This window comes from Macaca nemestrina, chromosome 7, assembly GCF_043159975.1.
Source record: "Macaca nemestrina isolate mMacNem1 chromosome 7, mMacNem.hap1, whole genome shotgun sequence".
Classification (NCBI taxonomy): Eukaryota; Metazoa; Chordata; class Mammalia; order Primates; family Cercopithecidae; genus Macaca; species Macaca nemestrina.
Genome location: NC_092131.1, coordinates 5,109,981 through 5,126,953, shown reverse-complemented (window position 1 = coordinate 5,126,953; position 16,973 = coordinate 5,109,981). Strand labels below are relative to the sequence as shown.

The 16,973-nt window shown below is 49.1% G+C and overlaps 1 protein-coding gene across 2 annotated transcripts in view; it reads left to right on the top strand.

The window, feature by feature from the left end:
* The first annotated feature begins 659 nt into the window (after positions 1–659).
* LOC105467381 (REST corepressor 1) overlaps positions 660–16,973 on the top strand; it is a 135,144-nt gene continuing 118,830 nt past the window's right edge. The window contains exons 1-2 of one of the 2 annotated variants that reach the window (XM_071099547.1): positions 660–1,282; positions 1,361–1,420. In XM_071099547.1, coding sequence (XP_070955648.1) covers positions 985–1,282; positions 1,361–1,420 — 358 coding nt within the window. In that variant the 5' untranslated portion in view covers positions 660–984. The remainder of the gene's footprint in view (positions 1,283–1,360; positions 1,421–16,973) is intronic. The other variant, XM_071099546.1, reaches the window with a different exon arrangement.

The following is a 16,973-nucleotide window of genomic DNA, read 5'->3' as shown; positions in this document are numbered from 1 at the left end:
CACCCAAGCCACCCCGGGGGTCCCCGCCTCCCCCACCCAATTAGCGGGCAGCACGGCAAACCCGAGTCCCCACGCGGCTCACGCCAGGGGAGGTGGCAGCCTGGGAAGCCCGTCCCCAGCGCCGTGGCCCCCGCCCCCACGAACCCCGCGTCCCCTGGGAAAGGCGGGGGCGCAACGAGTTTCCCCCAATTAGTTTCCTCTTTGTATGGAGTCTGAGCGCGCCCGTACCCCTCCGCGCAGCGGAAAATAGTCCCGGCCGGGCGCTCCGCGGCTTTCCAGCGCCAGGCACATTTTACTTTGAGAAGCCGACGGGACTCTCAGCAGGGTCCCGCGGAGGGGGGCCACAGGCCGCGGGAGGCGTGTGCGGGCAGTAGCGGCGGGGGCTGCGGCCGAGGGGAGGGGGCGGGGAGGGCCGCGAACTCCTCGCCGCTGCCTAGAGAGAAGGATCATGGGGCGTAGGGAGATGGCAAACCTCAAACCACGTACGGCGGGCGATACGCGTCAACCGAACCTCGCCAACGGAAGCCCGGAGCCGCCCCTCCCCGCTCCCCCGCCCCGCCGCCCCGGACGGACGGGCCCGCGGAGCCAACCCGGCTGCCGCTCGCCGTCCAAATCCCACCAGAGCCAATGGGAGTGCGAGGGGGGCGGAGCCATCTCGCGTCAGTTGGGCTGCGCGCCCCCCCAGGCGCCCCTGCAGGCCCCGCCCCTGCCTCCTCCCCTCTCCGCTCGCTGCTCCCGGAGTAGTTGGTGCCAGTGAAGTGAGGGCGGCGATGAGAGCGAAAGTTGCGCTCGGCTCGTCGCTGGGGGCTTGAAGCGGTTCCGCGCTCTACCCGTCTGGGCCTCCCCCGACTCGGACTCGCGCCCGTGGGCTCCCGTAGCGCCCGCCCGGCTCCGCGCCGGCCCCGCGCCCCCTCCCCCGGCTCGGCGCCCCCTCCTCAGGAGCCGCGGGTCCCCGCCACTTTCGCACGGCCCCGGCCCCCGCCGATGCCGGCCATGGTGGAGAAGGGCCCCGAGGTCTCAGGGAAGCGGAGAGGGAGGAACAACGCGGCCGCCTCCGCCGCCGCCGCCGCCGCCGCCGCCGCCTCGGCCGCCTGCGCCTCGCCAGCCGCCACTGCCGCCTCGGGCGCCGCCGCCTCCTCCGCCTCGGCTGCCGCCGCCTCGGCCGCCGCCGCCCCCAATAATGGCCAGAATAAAAGTTTGGCGGCGGCGGCGCCCAATGGCAACAGCAGCAGCAACTCCTGGGAGGAAGGCAGCTCGGGCTCGTCCAGCGACGAGGAGCACGGTAGGTGGCAACCGCCCCCGCGGCCCCGGGCCCCGGGCCCCGCGCCACGCTGACCACCGTGTTCTGCTTCCCCCGCAGGTGGCGGTGGCATGAGGGTCGGACCCCAGTACCAGGCGGTGGTGCCCGATTTCGACCCCGGTGAGTAGCGGCCCCGGGCGGCCGGCGGCGGGGATGAGCGGGAGCCCCGGGTCCCCGGCGAGCCCGAGGGGGCGGGAGCCGGCCGACAACTTTCTTTTTGTGTGTGCGTTCGTCCTGCCGTCCGTGGGGAGAACAGCAGGGCGAGGACGAGGAGGCGCACACGCACACGAGTGTTCTGCAAACGTGCGTCTGCACCCGGTGGAGGCCAGGTCGCCCCCAGCCGGTCCGGCGCCGCTGCCCCCTGCGCCTCCGAGGACTGCGGGTGGCGTCGGAGGCGGCCACACCTGGCGTGGGGGCGCTGGGGGTCCCTGCGTCCAGGTGAGCTGCGCCTCGGCCAGGGGTAAAGGGTGGCAGTGCCGGAGAGTTAGCGTCCTGCGAGCGCCCCGGACTTAGGAGGTCGCCAGAGACCCCTTTATCGGAACCCTCCCCAAAGGCTGCTCCCACGCCTTTGCTTCTCCTCCGAGCCTCTGGCTCTTGCTGGTTCCTGACTCCCCTCCCATCCAGAAGCGAGTAGAAGAACGACCCCCCAAAATCAGTCAATAAAGGAAGTGTGTTTTCCAGAGGGCGCCTGCCTGGGGAAGAGAGCCTCGCGTGTGGCAGTTTGATTTTAGGACCTATTTGTAAATGTGTGTGTTTCCTTTTTTTTTGGAGGAAGAGATTGTGAAATTGAGAATCGTCAGAAGCTTTAGCCTAACAAATGCTTTTCACCTACAAGAAAGTCCTACACCCTAGAATGGAACACTTACTTTCCTGGCTGCTATTCTGTGTAGAAGCAAATTTAAAGTGGTACAAGAAAAAAAAAATCCAATCAGACAAAGGAATTCGTCAGATTTTAATGCATGAGATTCTAGCCAGTCTCTGTATGAGACTGTCTTTAAAGGTTGTTGGTATGGAAAATGTTTGAAAGAACGCAGGATTTATTTCAGAAATAAAATTCAACAGAGCATCTTGTAAAGCTGGAGTTAACAATCCTCGCTGGTTGGAGGGCTTTAGAGCTGGGGTTCTCTATGTAGGTTATACCACTAGTTTATTTGAAAAGATAAATGCATACATGTTTTTTCCTTGGAAACAAGACTGCAGAAAATTCCAGTGATCTAGTCCTTGAAAAAGGCGATTGCTCTCAAGCTGTTATTAAGGTACTAAACTGCCCTTTGAAGTGAAAATACCTAAAGGTCCTAGGTGAGCTCTTGGACACTGGAAATAAATGACTTCTCTTAAACTGGCCTTCAACATTTTGATTTCTTTTTTTTTTTTTTTTTTTGAGACGGAGTCTCGCTCTGTCACCCAGGCTGGAGTGCAGTGGCCGGATCTCAGCTCACTGCAAGCTCCGCCTCCCGGGTTCACGCCATTCTCCTGCCTCAGCCTCCCGAGTAGCTGGGACTACAGGCGCCCGCCACCTCGCCCGGCTAGTTTTTTTTTTTTTTTTTGTATTTTTTAGTAGAGACGGGGTTTCACCGTGTTAACCAGGATGGTCTCGATCTCCCGACCTCGTGATCCGCCCGTCTCGGCCTCCCAAAGTGCTGGGATTACAGGCTTGAGCCACCGCGCCCGGCCCAAAATTTTGATTTCTTGACGTAAGGTTTGTGTTCCTTTTAAGTCCATGTTATTGTTTTTGATAGTTTCCTTCTCTCCAATTCTTTTCTTTTCTTTTTTTTTTTTTTTTTTGGTAGTCACTTATCATTTATGAGTAATAGGATAGAACTAGGTGACCAGGCTATTTCTCTTGTATGCTTGGCTCCTCCATTCCTCGGTTGGCCACCAGGGGAAGCATACTGTTTTGGTTACAGTTGACCCTGTCTTCATTTTGTAGGTCAAGTCTTATCTTTGGTTTAAAACACAGAACATAAAGCTTGTCACCAAATGTTCCTAATGTATTATTTTTAAAAATCGACTTCCACAAATCTTTGAGTAAGTTGGTAGGCTTTTTGGTACATTTTTGTTAACATAAATTTTGAAAACTTTAGATGTGTTGGATGTGACTAAGGAAAAGGGCATATTTGTCAGCAACAGGAATTAGATTTCTGACATTCATTGAAATGTTGATGTCAGCTCTGCATTGTTAGTAATGAGTTTGACTTCTTTGGAGTTGTAGTAGTCTTTGAAACAGCAAATGTAATATTTTGAACTGTCCTTGGGCTTTTTGTTGGAATAGGTATGAGCATAAACTTGGCTAGCAATCAGCTATTCTAAAATGGAAAACATCTAACAGATTGCAGTAGCTCACACCTGTAATCCCAACACTTGGGGAGGCCAAGGTTGGAGGATCTCTGGAGCCCAGGAGTTGGAGACCAGCCTGAGCAACGTACTCAGACTCCCTCTCCACAAAAAATAAAAAAATTAGCTGGGCTGATTTTTGGTGGCATGTACCTGTAGTTTCAGCTATTTGGGAGGCTGAGGCTGAAGGATCTCTGGGAGGTCAAGGCTGCAGTGAGCAGTGATCTTGCCATTGCACTCCAGCCTAGGTGGCAGAGTGAGACCCTGTCTCAAAAATAAAAAGGAAAACATCTAACTGTTCTGCTGCATAGTCTTGCTGCCAATTGGTCGAGTCTTGATATTAAAATTTCCAAATTTCTTATTTTGTGTTTGTTTTAATCTGGCAAGGAATCTAACTGGTGTAAAGTAATTTCAAACCTTGTTTTGCCAACCTGAGCAGGGGGACACAGTCCTAGATACGGCAGAAAATTGAGATTTTACTATTTTCTAGTGGTTTTTTATGTGTCTTCTCATTTAACTGAAAAGCTTAAGGGGAAGGAAGACTTCCATTTTGGAATAGAAGTGTTACAACCCGTTTATTTATTTGTGTGTGTGTGTGAGACGGAGTTTCACTCTTGTTGCCCAGGCTGGAGTGCAACGGCATGATCTCGGCTCACTGCACGCAACTTCTGCCTCCCAGGTTCAAGCAGTTCTTCTGCCTCACCCTCCTAAGTGGCTGGGATTACAGGCATGCGCCACCATGCCTGGCTAATTTTTTTGTATTTTAGGTAGAGATGGGGTTTCACTGTGTTCGCCAGGTTGGTCTTGATCTTGTGATCCACCCGCCTCAGCCTCCCAAAGTGCTGGAATTACAGACGTGAGCCACCACGCCCGGCCCTGATTCAGTTCTTATAAAATAATTAATACCGCGGCCGGGCGCGGTGGCTCAAGCCTGCAATCCCCACACTTTGGGAGGCCGAGACGGGCGGATCACGAGGTCAGGAGATCGAGACCATCCTGGCTAACCCGGTAAAACCCCGTCTCTACTAAAAAATACAAAAAACTAGCCAGGCGAGGTGGCAGGCACCTGTAGTCCTAGCTACTCAGGAGGCTGAGGCAGGAGAATGGCGTGAACCCGGGAGGCGGAGCTTGCAGTGAGCCGAGATCTGGCCACTGCACTCCAGCCTGGGCAACAGAGCGAGACTCCGTCTCAAAAAAAAAAAAAATGAAAAAAAAAAATAATACCTAGACTAGATCGGTGTAGTGTGGCATTGCTTGGTAATTAGAATACCATTTCTGTTTACACTGAAATAAAAAGCTTTACCAACTTTTAAAGAATTAAAAAAAAAAAAGAATTGGCCGGGCGCGGTGGCTCAAGCCTATAATCCCAGCACTTTGGGAGGCCGAGACGGGCTGATCACGAGGTCAGGAGAGCGAGACCATTCTGGCTAACACGGTGAAACCCCGTCTCTACTAAAAAATACAAAAAACTAGCCGGGCGAGGTGGCGGGCGCCTGTAGTCCCAGCTACTTGGGAGGCTGAGGCAGGAGAATGGTGTAAACTCGGGATGCGGAGCTTGCAGTGAGCGGAGATCCGGCCACTGTGCTCCAGTCTGGGCGACAGAGCGAGACTCCGTCTCAAAAAAAAAAAAAAAAAAAAAAAAAAGAGTTAAAAACCAAAGTGCAGCCCTACACTTTTAACTTAGGCTTTGTTCTTACATGTGTTATCCAGGCTGCCTTTCCATACTGTCTGCCTTAGATTATGCTGAGTTGTCATGGGTTTCTTTTAATATTCAGTAGTTAAAGAATAATAGGGTAAGAGTGAGGATGCTTATCTATCCTATGTCTGGTTAGTTCTTTCCTACATTAGCAAAACATCACTTACTTTGAAATGAATAATGTTTTTCTTTTTCTTTTTTTTTTTTGAGATAGGGTCACACTTTGTCACCAGTATAGTGGTGTGATCACAGCAGTAGTGAACTTGAACCTCCTAAGTACACTGGGGCTGGGGCTACAGATGTCTACCACCATGCCTGACTATTTTTTTGTATTTGTTGTAGAGACAGGGTTTTGCCATGTAGTCCAGGCTGGTCTCGAACTCCTGGGCTCCAGCCATCTGCCTGCCTTGGCCTCCTGAAGTGCTGGGTTTACAGGTGTGAGCCACTGTGTTCAGCCGTTATTATTACTTTTTTTTTTTTTTTTTGAGATGGAGTCTCACTCTGTCGCCCAGGCTGGAGCACAGTGGTGCGATCTCAGCTCACTGCAAGCTCCGCCTCCTGGGTTCACGCCAGTCTCCTGCGTCAGCCTCCCAAGTAGCTGGGACTACGGGCGCCCGCCACCACGCGCGGCTAATTTTTTTGTATTTTTAGTAGAGACAGGGTTTCACCGTATTAGCCAAGATGGTCTCGATCTTCTGACCTCGTGATCCGCCTGCCTCAGCCTCCCAAAGTGCTGGGATTAGAGGCATGAGCCACTGTGCCCGGCCATTACTATTTTTTAATTTTAATTTTTAATTTTTTTTTTTTTTTTTTTTTTTTGAGACGGAGTGTTGCTCTGTTGCCCAGGCTGGAGTGCAGTGGCTGGATCTCAGCTCACTGCAAGCTCCGCCTCCCGGGTTCCTGCCATTCTCCTGCCTCAGCCTCCCGAGTAGCTGGGACTACAGGCGCCCGCCACCTCGCCCGGCTAGTTTTTGTATTTTTCAGTAGAGACGGGGTTTCACCGTGTCAGCCAGGATGGTCTCGATCTCCTGACCTCGTGATCCGCCCGTCTCGGCCTCCCAAAGTGCTGGGATTACAGGCTTGAGCCACCGCGCCCTGCCAATTTTTAATTTTTATTCTGTTTATTCACATCCTTGGTGCTTCAGAAGTGTACATTGTTAATAGTGAATATTTTTGAGATAGTGGCCCTTTAAAAATGCAACCTTTATTTTGAATGTTTAATCCAATATATTTAATCAGATCTGAAAATTTGTGGTTGTTATTGGCTTAACTGTCACTTCAGAGTTGACTTCTGTCAGAAAACTGTTAGGTTTTCATGCGGAATAGGTAATTTTACTGAACAGGGTGTCGATATGCCTTTCATTTGTTTTCACTGGTGATTCTGTGTTCTGCTTGTTTTATGGTTTAGATCATTGTAAAAAAATAGATATACCAAAATTATGGTGAATGCTTTGTGGTTTTTTGTTTTTGAGACAAGGTCTTGCTCTGTCACACAGGCTAGAGTGCAGTGGCCTGATCTTGGCTCACTTCAAGCTCTGCCTCCCAGACTCAAGTGATCCTCCCTGCTCAGCCTCATCAGTGGCTGGGAATACATGTGTGTATCACCTCGCGTGAGCCTAGGCTGGTCTCGAACTCCTGTGCTCAAGCAGTCTTCCTGCCTTGGCCTCCCAGAGTGCTGGGATTACAGGCACACGCCTGGCAATGCTTTGTGCTTTATTTATATATTTATTTATTTTAGTTTTAGTTTTATTGTTTTTTGAGAGGGAGCTTTGCTCTTGTCGCCCAGGCTGGAGAGCAATGGCGTGACCTTGGCTCACTGCAACCTCTGTCTCCTGGGTTCAAGTGATTTTCCTGCCTTAGCCTCCCTAATAGCTAGGACTACAGGTGTGTGCCACCATGCCCAGCTAATTTTTATATTCTTTGTAGAGATGGTATTTTGCTGGCCGGGCATGGTGACTCACGCCTGTAATCCCAGCACTTTGGGAGGAGGCCGAGGCAGGTGGATCACTTGAGGTCAGGAGTTCAAGACCAACCTGGCCAACATGATGAAACCCCGTCTCTACTAAAAGCAGAAAAATTAGCTGGGTGTGGTGGTGCATGCCTGTAAACTCAGAAGGCTGAGGCAGGAGAATTGCTTGAACCTGGGCTGCAGAGGTTGCAGTGAGCGGAGATGGCACCACTGCATTCCAGCCTAGGTGACAAGGTGAGACTCTGTCTCAAAAAAAAAAAAAAAAAAAAAAGATGGGGTTTCGCCGTGTTGTCCAGGCTGGTTTTGAACTCTTGGCTTCAGATGATTCACTTGCCTTGGCCTCCCAAAGTGCTGGAATTACAGGCATCAGCCACTGCCCCCGGCCAATGCTTTGTGATTTAAACACTGTTTTAAGGCAGTGTTCACCCAAATGAGAGGTCAGGGTTTTAGCAGGTAATGATGAATTTTGTGAGTGATCAGTTTCATTAGATAGTGTGGTAGGGAGACACCCAAAGCTGGTTATCAGGACACTGAGTATCCTGTCTCTGACAACGAAAGTGATGTAAGGTAGACCTGGTCATTTTATCTGCAGGGGCCTCAGTTCCTCAACCATGAATCTGGTTCTTTTCATCATGAATAGTCTATGATGATGTCAGTTGTACAATAATGTCTTTTAAAATTCGTTCTTCTGTTTTGTTATTTTTATTTATTTTTTTGTGACAGAGTCTCACTCTGTCACCCAGAGTGCAGTAGTGTAATCAATTTACTATAACCTCAAATTCCTGGGCTCAAGTGATCCTCCCGCCTCAGTCTCCTGAGTGTCTGGGAATGTAGGCACATGCTACCATACACAGCTAATTTTTTTTTTTTAAGACGGAGTCTCTCTTTCCAGGTTGGAGTGCAGTGGCGCAATCTCGGCACACGCCAATCTCTGACTCCCTGGTTAAGTGATTCTCCTGCTTCAGCCTCCTGAGTAGCTGGGATTACATGCACGCGCCACTACGCCCAGCTAATTTTTGTATTTTCAGTAGAGACGGGGTTTTAACATGTTGACCAGTATGGTCTTGATCTCCTGACTTTGTGATCTGCCCACCTCAGCCTCCCAAAGTGCTGGGATTACAGGCATGAGGCATTGCGCCCGGCCCTACTAAGCTAATTTTTAAGTTTTTTGTAGAGACGAGGTCTTGCTCTGTTGTCCAGGCTGGTCTCAAATTCTTGGCCTTCAGCAATCCTCCTGCCTTGGCCTTTCAAAATTGGGAATTATGGGTGCGAACCATCAGACCTAGTCAGAGTAAAATTTTGAAAATTGGTGGGATAGGATAGTTAACGTGCATAATTAGAATATGCCTTTTTATAAATCATCATAAGAATAGAATGGTGAAGGTAGAGCTGTGAAAAAAACCAAAACATTTCAAATAGAACAGTACCTGTGACTTGATTAAACACTTTTTTTTTTTTCTTTTTTTTTGACATAGAGTGTTGCTCTGTTGCCAGGCTGGAGTGCAGTGGCATGATTTTGGCTCACTGTAACCTCTGCCTCCCAGGTTCAAGCGATTCTCCTGCCTCAGCCCCCCTGAGTAGCTGGGACTCCAGGTGCGTGCCACCATGCCCAGCTAATTTTTGTATTTTTAGTAGAGACGGGGTTTCACCATGTTGTTCAGGGTGGTCTCGATCTCTTGACCTTGTGATTCGCCCGCCTCGGCCTCCCAAAGTGCTGGGATTACAGGCATGAGCCACCACGCCCAGCCAAACACTGATTTAATACTAGGTTATATTTGCTTCAGGTACAGCTAAAGCCTCATTCCCGCCTTCTTTATTCATTAATTCACAGTTGATTTATATTATTTCTGTGATAGTTTGCATCTTCTGAGAAGCAGATGACAAGACAGATATGCAAGAGGTTCATTAGGGTGTACTTGGGAAGGATAAAGAAGAGAGGAAGGAGGTGTAGGTGGCAAGAGCCTTTACACTGGAAGCACGTGTGACACCTGTGAAAGAAGAGAGAGCCGGGCGCGGTGGCTCAAGCCTGTAATCCCAGCACTTTGGGAGGCTGAGATGGACGGATCATGAGGTCAGGAGATCGAGACCATCCTGGCTAACATGGTGAAACCCCGTCTCTACTAAAAAATACAAAAAACTAGCCGGGCGAGGTGGCGGGCGCCTGTAGTCCCAGCTACTCGGGAGGCTGAGGCAGGAGAATGGCGTGAACCCGGGAGGCGGAGCTTGCAGCGAGCTGAGATCCGGCCACTGCACTCCAGCCCAGGCAACAGAGCGAGACTCTGTCTCAAAAAAAAAAAAAAAAAAAAAAAAAAAAAAAAAAAACAAGAAGAGAGGGAAGGAATGATGATTAATGATAGAGGAACCTCAAACTGCAGTGCAGCTTGCAGTTCAGAGAAAATCTCAGCCAGAGTAGATTGTTGGAAGAGTCTGTTGGGCAGGAATGGTCCTGCCCTGTGAACGTCTGCTGTGTTCAGTCATTGGCTGGGAGCAGCCTAGAGTAGCCTTGCTTTGGTATGGGTGCTGTAGTAGATTCCTGGCAGCTGGGACTGTCAGTTAACTACACCCTTTGCAACATTTTCTCTCTCGAAGGGAAGTCTGAGAGGCTTCTCTCGAGGCTGTCAGAATTCCCATACATGTTTTTGTACTTTAATACGTGTGTGAGGCCAGCCATGGTGGCTCACACCTGTAATCCCACCACTTTGGGAGCGTGAGGCGTTGGATCACCTGAGGTCAGGAGTTCGAGACCAGCCTGGCCAACACGGCAAAACCCTGTCTCTACTAAAAATATAAAAGTTAGCTGGGTGTGGTTGCAGGTACCTGTAATCCCAGCTACTTGGGAGGCTGAGGCAGGAGAATTGCTTGAGCTCGGGAGGTGGAGGTTGCAGTGAGCCGAGATCGTGCCACTGCACTCCAGACTGGACGACAGGCGAGACTCTGTCTCAAAAAAAAAAAAATGTGTGATAATATGTTTTCTTGTTATTGTTAGTGTTTTTGTAAATGGAATAATCTGTGCTATTAATGTACTTTTATGCTTTCCAAACAAGTACATTTCTACTAGCAAGGTAAACAACTTCATTTTCACCCTATCTTCGTCATGGTGTGTGTTAGGTTATTAATTTTTTTGAAATGCTATGATTATGGGCCGGGTGTGGTGGCTTAAGCCTGTAATCCCAGTACTTTGGGAGGCCGAGACGGGCGGATCACGAGGTCAGGAGATCGAGACCATCCTGGCTAACACGGTGAAACCCCGTCTCTACTAAAAAAAAAAAAAAAATACAAAAAACTAGCCGGGCGAGGTGGCGGGCGCCTGTAGTCCCAGCTACTCGGGAGGCTGAGGCAGGAGAATGGCGTGAACCCGGGAGGCGGAGCTTGCAGTGAGCTGAGATCCGGCCACTGCACTCCAGCCTAGGCGACAGAGCGAGACTCCGTCTCAAAAAGAAAAAAAAAAAAAGAAATGCTATGCTTATGTTAGCATTTTTTTTTTTCTTTTTTTGGAGATGGAGTTTTGCTCTTGTTGCCTAGGCTAGAGTGCAGTGACGCGATCTCCTCTCACTTTAACCTCCGCCTCCCAGATTCAAGTGATTCTCCTCCCTCAGCCTCCTGAGTAGCTAGGATTACAGGCATGTGCTACCACGCCTGGCTAATTTAAAAAAATATTTGTAGTAGAGAAGGGGTTTCTTTTTTTTTTTTTTTTTTGAGACGGAGTCTTGCTCTGTCGCCCAGGCTGGAATGCAGTGGCCGGATCTCAGCTCACTGCAAGCTCCGCCTCCCGGGTTTACGCCATTCTCCTGCCTCAGCCTCCTGAGTAGCTGGGACTACAGGCACCCGCCACCTCCCCCGGCTAGTTTTTTGTATTTTTTAGTAGAGACGGGGTTTCACTGTGTCAGCCAGGATGGTCTCGATCTCCTGACCTCGTGATCAGCCCGTCTCGGCCTCCCAAAGTGCTGGGATTACAGGCTTGAGCCACCGCGCGAGAAGGGGTTTCACCATGCTGACCAGGCTTGTTTTGAACTCCTGACCTCAAGTGATCTCCCGCATCAGCCTCCCAAAGTCCTAGGATTACAGGCGTGATCCACTGTGCCTGGCCGCTTCTTTCTTTTTTTGTAGACTTGGTTATCATTCTGCCTCTCGGGCTGGAGTGCAGTGGCATGATCACAGCACACTGCAGCCTTGGCCTCCGGGGCTCAAGTGATCCTCCTATCTCAGTTTCCTGAGAAGCTGGGACTACAGGCGTGAGCCAGTATGCCTAATTTTTAGACTTTTTGTAGAGATGGGGTTTTGCCAAGTTGCCCAGTCTGGTCTCCAACTCCTAGGCTCAACCAATCCTTCTGCTGTGTCCTCCCAAAGTGCTGGGATTACAGGCTTGAGTCACTGTGCCTGTAATTAAGTTTTCCAGTTGATGAGGTTAAGTGTCTTATGTTTTTAATTTTTAAATTTTTTTTTTTTTTTTTTTTTTTGAGACTGAGTCTGGCTCTGTCGCCCAGGCTGGAGTGCAGTGGCCGGATCTCAGCTCACTGCAAGCTCCGCCTCCCGGGTTTACGCCATTCTCCTGCCTCAGCCTCCGGAGTAGCTGGGACCACAGGCGCCCGCCACCTCGCCCGGCTAGTTTTTTGTATTTTTTAGTAGAGACAGGGTTTCACGGTGTTAGCCAGGATGGTCTCGATCTCCTGACCTTGTGATCCGCCCGTCTCAGCCTCCCAAAGTGCTGGGATTACAGGCTTGAGCCACCGTGCCCGGCTAATTTTTAATTTTTTTAAGAACTTTTTTTTCCCTTTTTTGAGATGAGTTCTCACTCTTGTCGCCCAGGCTGGACTGCAGGGGCATGATCATAGCTTACTATAGCCTCGAACTTCTAGGGCTCAAGTGATCTTCATACCTCAGTTTCCAGAGTAGTTGGGACTACAGTTTTTCACCACCACACCCGGGAAAGAACGTGACAAAAAGTACTAAGTGTCTTTTAGCTAAGTATCGAAAATAGTGGTTTTTTATTTATTTGTTTATATGTACTTTTTGAGACAGAGTCTGGCTCTGTCATCCGGGCTGGAGTGCAGTTGTGTAATTTTGGCTCACTGCATCCTCAGCCTGTCAGGCTCAAGTGATCTTCCCACCTTGGCCTCCTGATTAGCTGGGTTTATAGGCTTCTTCCACTATGCCCAGCTAATATTTGTATATTTTGTAGAGATGGGGTTTCAGGTTTTGTTGGTCTTATCCCTGGCCCAAGAGTGTCTTTGTAAATGTTTTGTTTGTTTGTTTTTTGCCACTCCGTTTTCTCCTGTGAATGTATCTTTCTTTTGCTATTTTTCTTTCTTTTTTTTTCTTCCCCCCTTAGATAGGGTCTCGCTCTGTTGCCCTGGCTGGAGTGCAATGGATCAATCTCAGCTTACTGCAGCCTTCATCTCCTGGGCTCAAGTGATTATCCCACCTCAGCCTCCGAGGTAGCTGGGACTACAGGAGTGTGCCACCACGCCTGGATAATTTTTGTATTTTTTTGTAGAGACAGGGTTTCACCGTGTTTCCCAGGCTGTTTTGCTATTTTTCTATAGGGTGTTGGTTTTTTCATATGGACTTGTGTGAGTTCTTTTTTTTTTTTTTTTTGGAGACGGAGTCTCGCTCTGTCACCCAGGCTGGAGTGCAGTGGCCGGATCTCAGCTCACTGCAAGCTCCGCCTCCCAGGTTTATGCCATTCTCCTGCCTCAGCCTCCTGAGTAGCTGGGACTACAGGCGCCAGCCACCACGCCTGGCTAGTTTTTTGTATTTTTTTTTAGTAGAGAGGGGGTTTCACCGTGTTAGCCAGAATGGTCTCTATCTCCTGACCTCGTGATCTTCCCGTTTCGGCCTCCCAAAGTGCTGGGATTACAGGCTTGAGCCACTGCGCCTGGCCGAGCTCTTTTTTTTTTTTTTTATATATTTGGATATTATTTGTTAGAATTGCATATATGTTTTTTGTTTTTTCTTTAATATTATGTGTGTTGGGGGGAGGAGGATTTAGTTTATTTGACAATGGATAAAAATATATTCCTGATTGGAGACTACTCAGAGACTGGTCTTGGTATATACTCCTGATTTCTAAGATGAATGTTACTGAGAATTGAGAATTTTGTTGTTGTTTTGTTTCAGCTAAGTTATTCATCTCATTTCAGCATGCTATTAACTAGTTGACCCAAATCACAGTGCTGGATGACTTGAAAAGCTCTGATTTAATTTCTGCCTAGTACGTAGTTATAGTAGCATATAGGTTAAAGGTTAAAGTTACAGCTTTGATCCTATAATGGTCAGTTAGTTTCCCACGAAAGGTTAAAATGCTATAGACTAAAACAAATAGCTGTCTTAGGGATTTGCCACTCCTTACAAGGCAATGGGTAGTGTGTGGATAAGGAGGTACAACTTTGTCATCACTAACAGAAAACCCTTGAAAGAATCATCTATCGGCCAGGCGCGGTGGCTCACGCCTGTAATCCCAGCACTTTGGGAGGCCGAGGCAGGCGAATCACGAGGTCAGGAGATTGAGACCATCCTGGTTAACACGGTGAAACCCCGTCTCCACTAAAAATACAAAAAAATTAGCCGGGCGTGGTGGTGGGCGCCTGTAGTCCCAGCTACTCGGGAGGCTGAGGCAGGAGAATGGCGTGAACCCGGGAGGCAGAGCTTGCGGTGAGCCGAGATTGCGCCACTGCACTCCAGAATGGGCGACAGAGCGAGACTCCGTCTCAAAAAAAAAAAAAAAAAAAAAAGATCTATCCAAGTTGCTTACTCTGTGCCAGGCTAGTTTTAACACACGTCAAATCATTTGACCCTCACAACAGTCATAGGATGTAAAGTCACTATCTCCATTTTCCAGATGAGGAAACCTCTGTTTCCTCAGCATTGAGAGGCTGAGTCTTATGGTTCCGCCTGATAACTTGCCACGGTAATCCAGTCCGAGAGGCCCTCAGCTGTAAGATACATCATTATTTTGTGTTTCACTAAGAAAGGAAAAGGATCAACAAGATAGACCGTTAATTATAAATATAGGAATTCTGATTTATAAGTATAATCAGAATTCAATTTAGTGTATTTTAGAGAGGGTCATCCAGAATCCTCTTTAAGAGAAAACACTTAGGCAGGGTGCAAGGGCTCACTCCTGTAATCCCAGCCCTTAGGGAGTCTGAGGCAGGTGGATCACCGAGGTCAGGAATTCGAGATCAGTGTAGCCAAAATGATGAAACCCTGTCTCTACTGAAAATACAAAAAAATTAGCCAGGCTGTAATCCCAGCACTTTGGGAGGCTGAGGCATGAGAATTGCTTGAACCTGGGAGGTGGGGGAGGTGGAGGTTACAGTGAGCCGAGATCGTGCCACTGCACTCCAGCCTGGGTGACAGAGCAATACTCCATCTGAAAAAAAAAAAAAAGAGAAAGAAGAAAAAACACTTAGGAGCAAGGCTTCATTGGATCCATTGATTAGTTGTTTCCATGTGGCCCCAGGTGTTGGAGAATTTTATGTTTAGGGTTGCCAGAGCCAACTTGTGGTCCAGTTACATTCCTTTTCTTCCTGGCAGTGAAAACAGGTGAAATGGGAGGTATTTAGCTTGGTTGCCTGGGGACAAATTGGACTAAGTTGCTTTATTCCTGCATGTATGTTGAAAGAGTCATCTTCACAACTTAGAACATGGTTGGAGTTTTTTTAGAAGAGCCATTTCTTTTGATGGTGTGACTGAAGGCTATCCATACAGTCATGTATTGCAAAACAAATGTCATTTTGGTCAAGGACAGTGGTCCCATAAGATTATAATGGAACTAAAAAATTCCTGTCACCTAGTAACTTCACCTTGTCTATAGTGCAGCAGTGTGTAGCATTACTCAGGTGTTTGTGTAGTGTTGGTATAAACAAACCTACTGCACTGCCAGTCTTATAAAATCTAGCTCATGGAGTTATATACAGTACATAGTACTTGATAACGACAATAACTGTATTACTGGGCCGGGCGCGGTGGCTCAAGCCTGTAATCCCAGCACTTTGGGAGGCCAAGACGGGCGGATCACGAGGTCAGGAGATCGAGACCATCCTGGCTAACACGGTGAAACCCCGTCTCTACTAAAAATACAAAAAACTAGCCGGGCGAGGTGGCGGGCGCCTGTAGTCCCAGCTACTCGGGAGACTGAGGCAGGAGAATGGCATAAACCTGGGAGGCGGAGCTTGCAGTGAGCCGAGATCCGGCCACTGTACTCCAACCTGGGCGGCAGAGCGAGACTCCGTCTCAAAAAAAAAAAAAAAAAAAAACTATTACTGGTTTGTGGATTTACTATACTATACTTTCTTTTTTTTTTTTTTTTTTTTTTTTTTTTTTTTTGAGACGGAGTCTCGCTCTGTCGCCCAGGCTGGAGTGCAGTGGCGCGATCTCGGCTCACTGCAAGCTCCGCCTCCCGGGTTCACGCCATTCTCCTGCCTCAGCCTCCCGAGTAGCTGGGACTACAGGCGCCCACAACGGCGCCCGGCTAATTTTTTGCATTTTTTTAAGTAGAGACGGGGTTTCACCGTGGTCTCGATCTCCTGACCTTGTGATCCGCCCGCCTCGGCCTCCCAAAGTGCTGGGATTACAGGCGTGAGCCACCGCGCCCGGCCAACTACTATACTATACTTTCTATGGTTATTTTAGAGTGTATTCCTACTTACAAAATTTATGTTTGCTGTAAAACAGTCTTAGGCAGGTCCTTCAGGAGGTATTCCAGAAGGAAGGCATTGTTACTCTAGAGTATGACACCTCTATGTGTCTTATTGCCTATGAAGACCTTCCAGTAGGACAAGATATGGAGTTGGAAGATGGTGATATTGATGATCCTGACTGTAGGCTAGGCCATGTGTGTGTCTTTGTGGTTTTGTTTGTTTGTTTGTTTTTGAAAATGGAGTCTCGCTCTGTTGCACAGGTTGGAGTGCAGTGGCATCATCTTGGCTCACTGCAACCTCCACCTCCCTGCTTCAAGTGATTCTTCTGCCTCAGCCTCCCGAATAGCTGGGATTACAGGTGCATACCACCATGCCTGGCTAATTTTTTTTTTTTTTTTTTTTTTTTTGAGACGGAGTCTCGCTCTGTCGCCCAGGCTGGAGTGCAGTGGCGCGATCTCGGCTCACTGCAAGCTCCGCCTCCCGGGTTCACGCCATTCTCCTGCCTCAGCCTCCCGAGTAGCTGGGACTACAGGCGCCCACAACCGCGCCCGGCTAATTTTTTGTATTTTTAGTAGAGACGGGGTTTCACCGTGGTCTCGATCTCCTGACCTTGTGATCCGCCCGCCTCGGCCTCCCAAAGTGCTGGGATTACAGGCGTGAGCCACCCTGCCCGGCGCCTGGCTAATTTTTGTATTTTTAGTAGAAATAGGGTTTCATCATGTTGGGCAGGCTGGCCTTGAACTCCTGACCTCAAGTGATCTGCCTGCTTCGGCCTCCCAAAGTGCAGGGATTACGGGCATGAGCCACCATGCCCAGCCTAATTTTTGTATTTTTAGTAGAGACAGAGTTTCGCCATGTTGGCCAGCCTGGTCAGGCTGGTCTTGAGCTCCTGACCTCAGGTGATTTGCCTGCCTTGGCCTCCCACAGTGTTGGGATTACAGGTGTGAGCCACTGCACCTGACTGTGTTTACACCCATACTCTCGCTGAAGGTTGTAGTTCCTGCCCTGCTTTACTTTTACTGACAAAGAAGC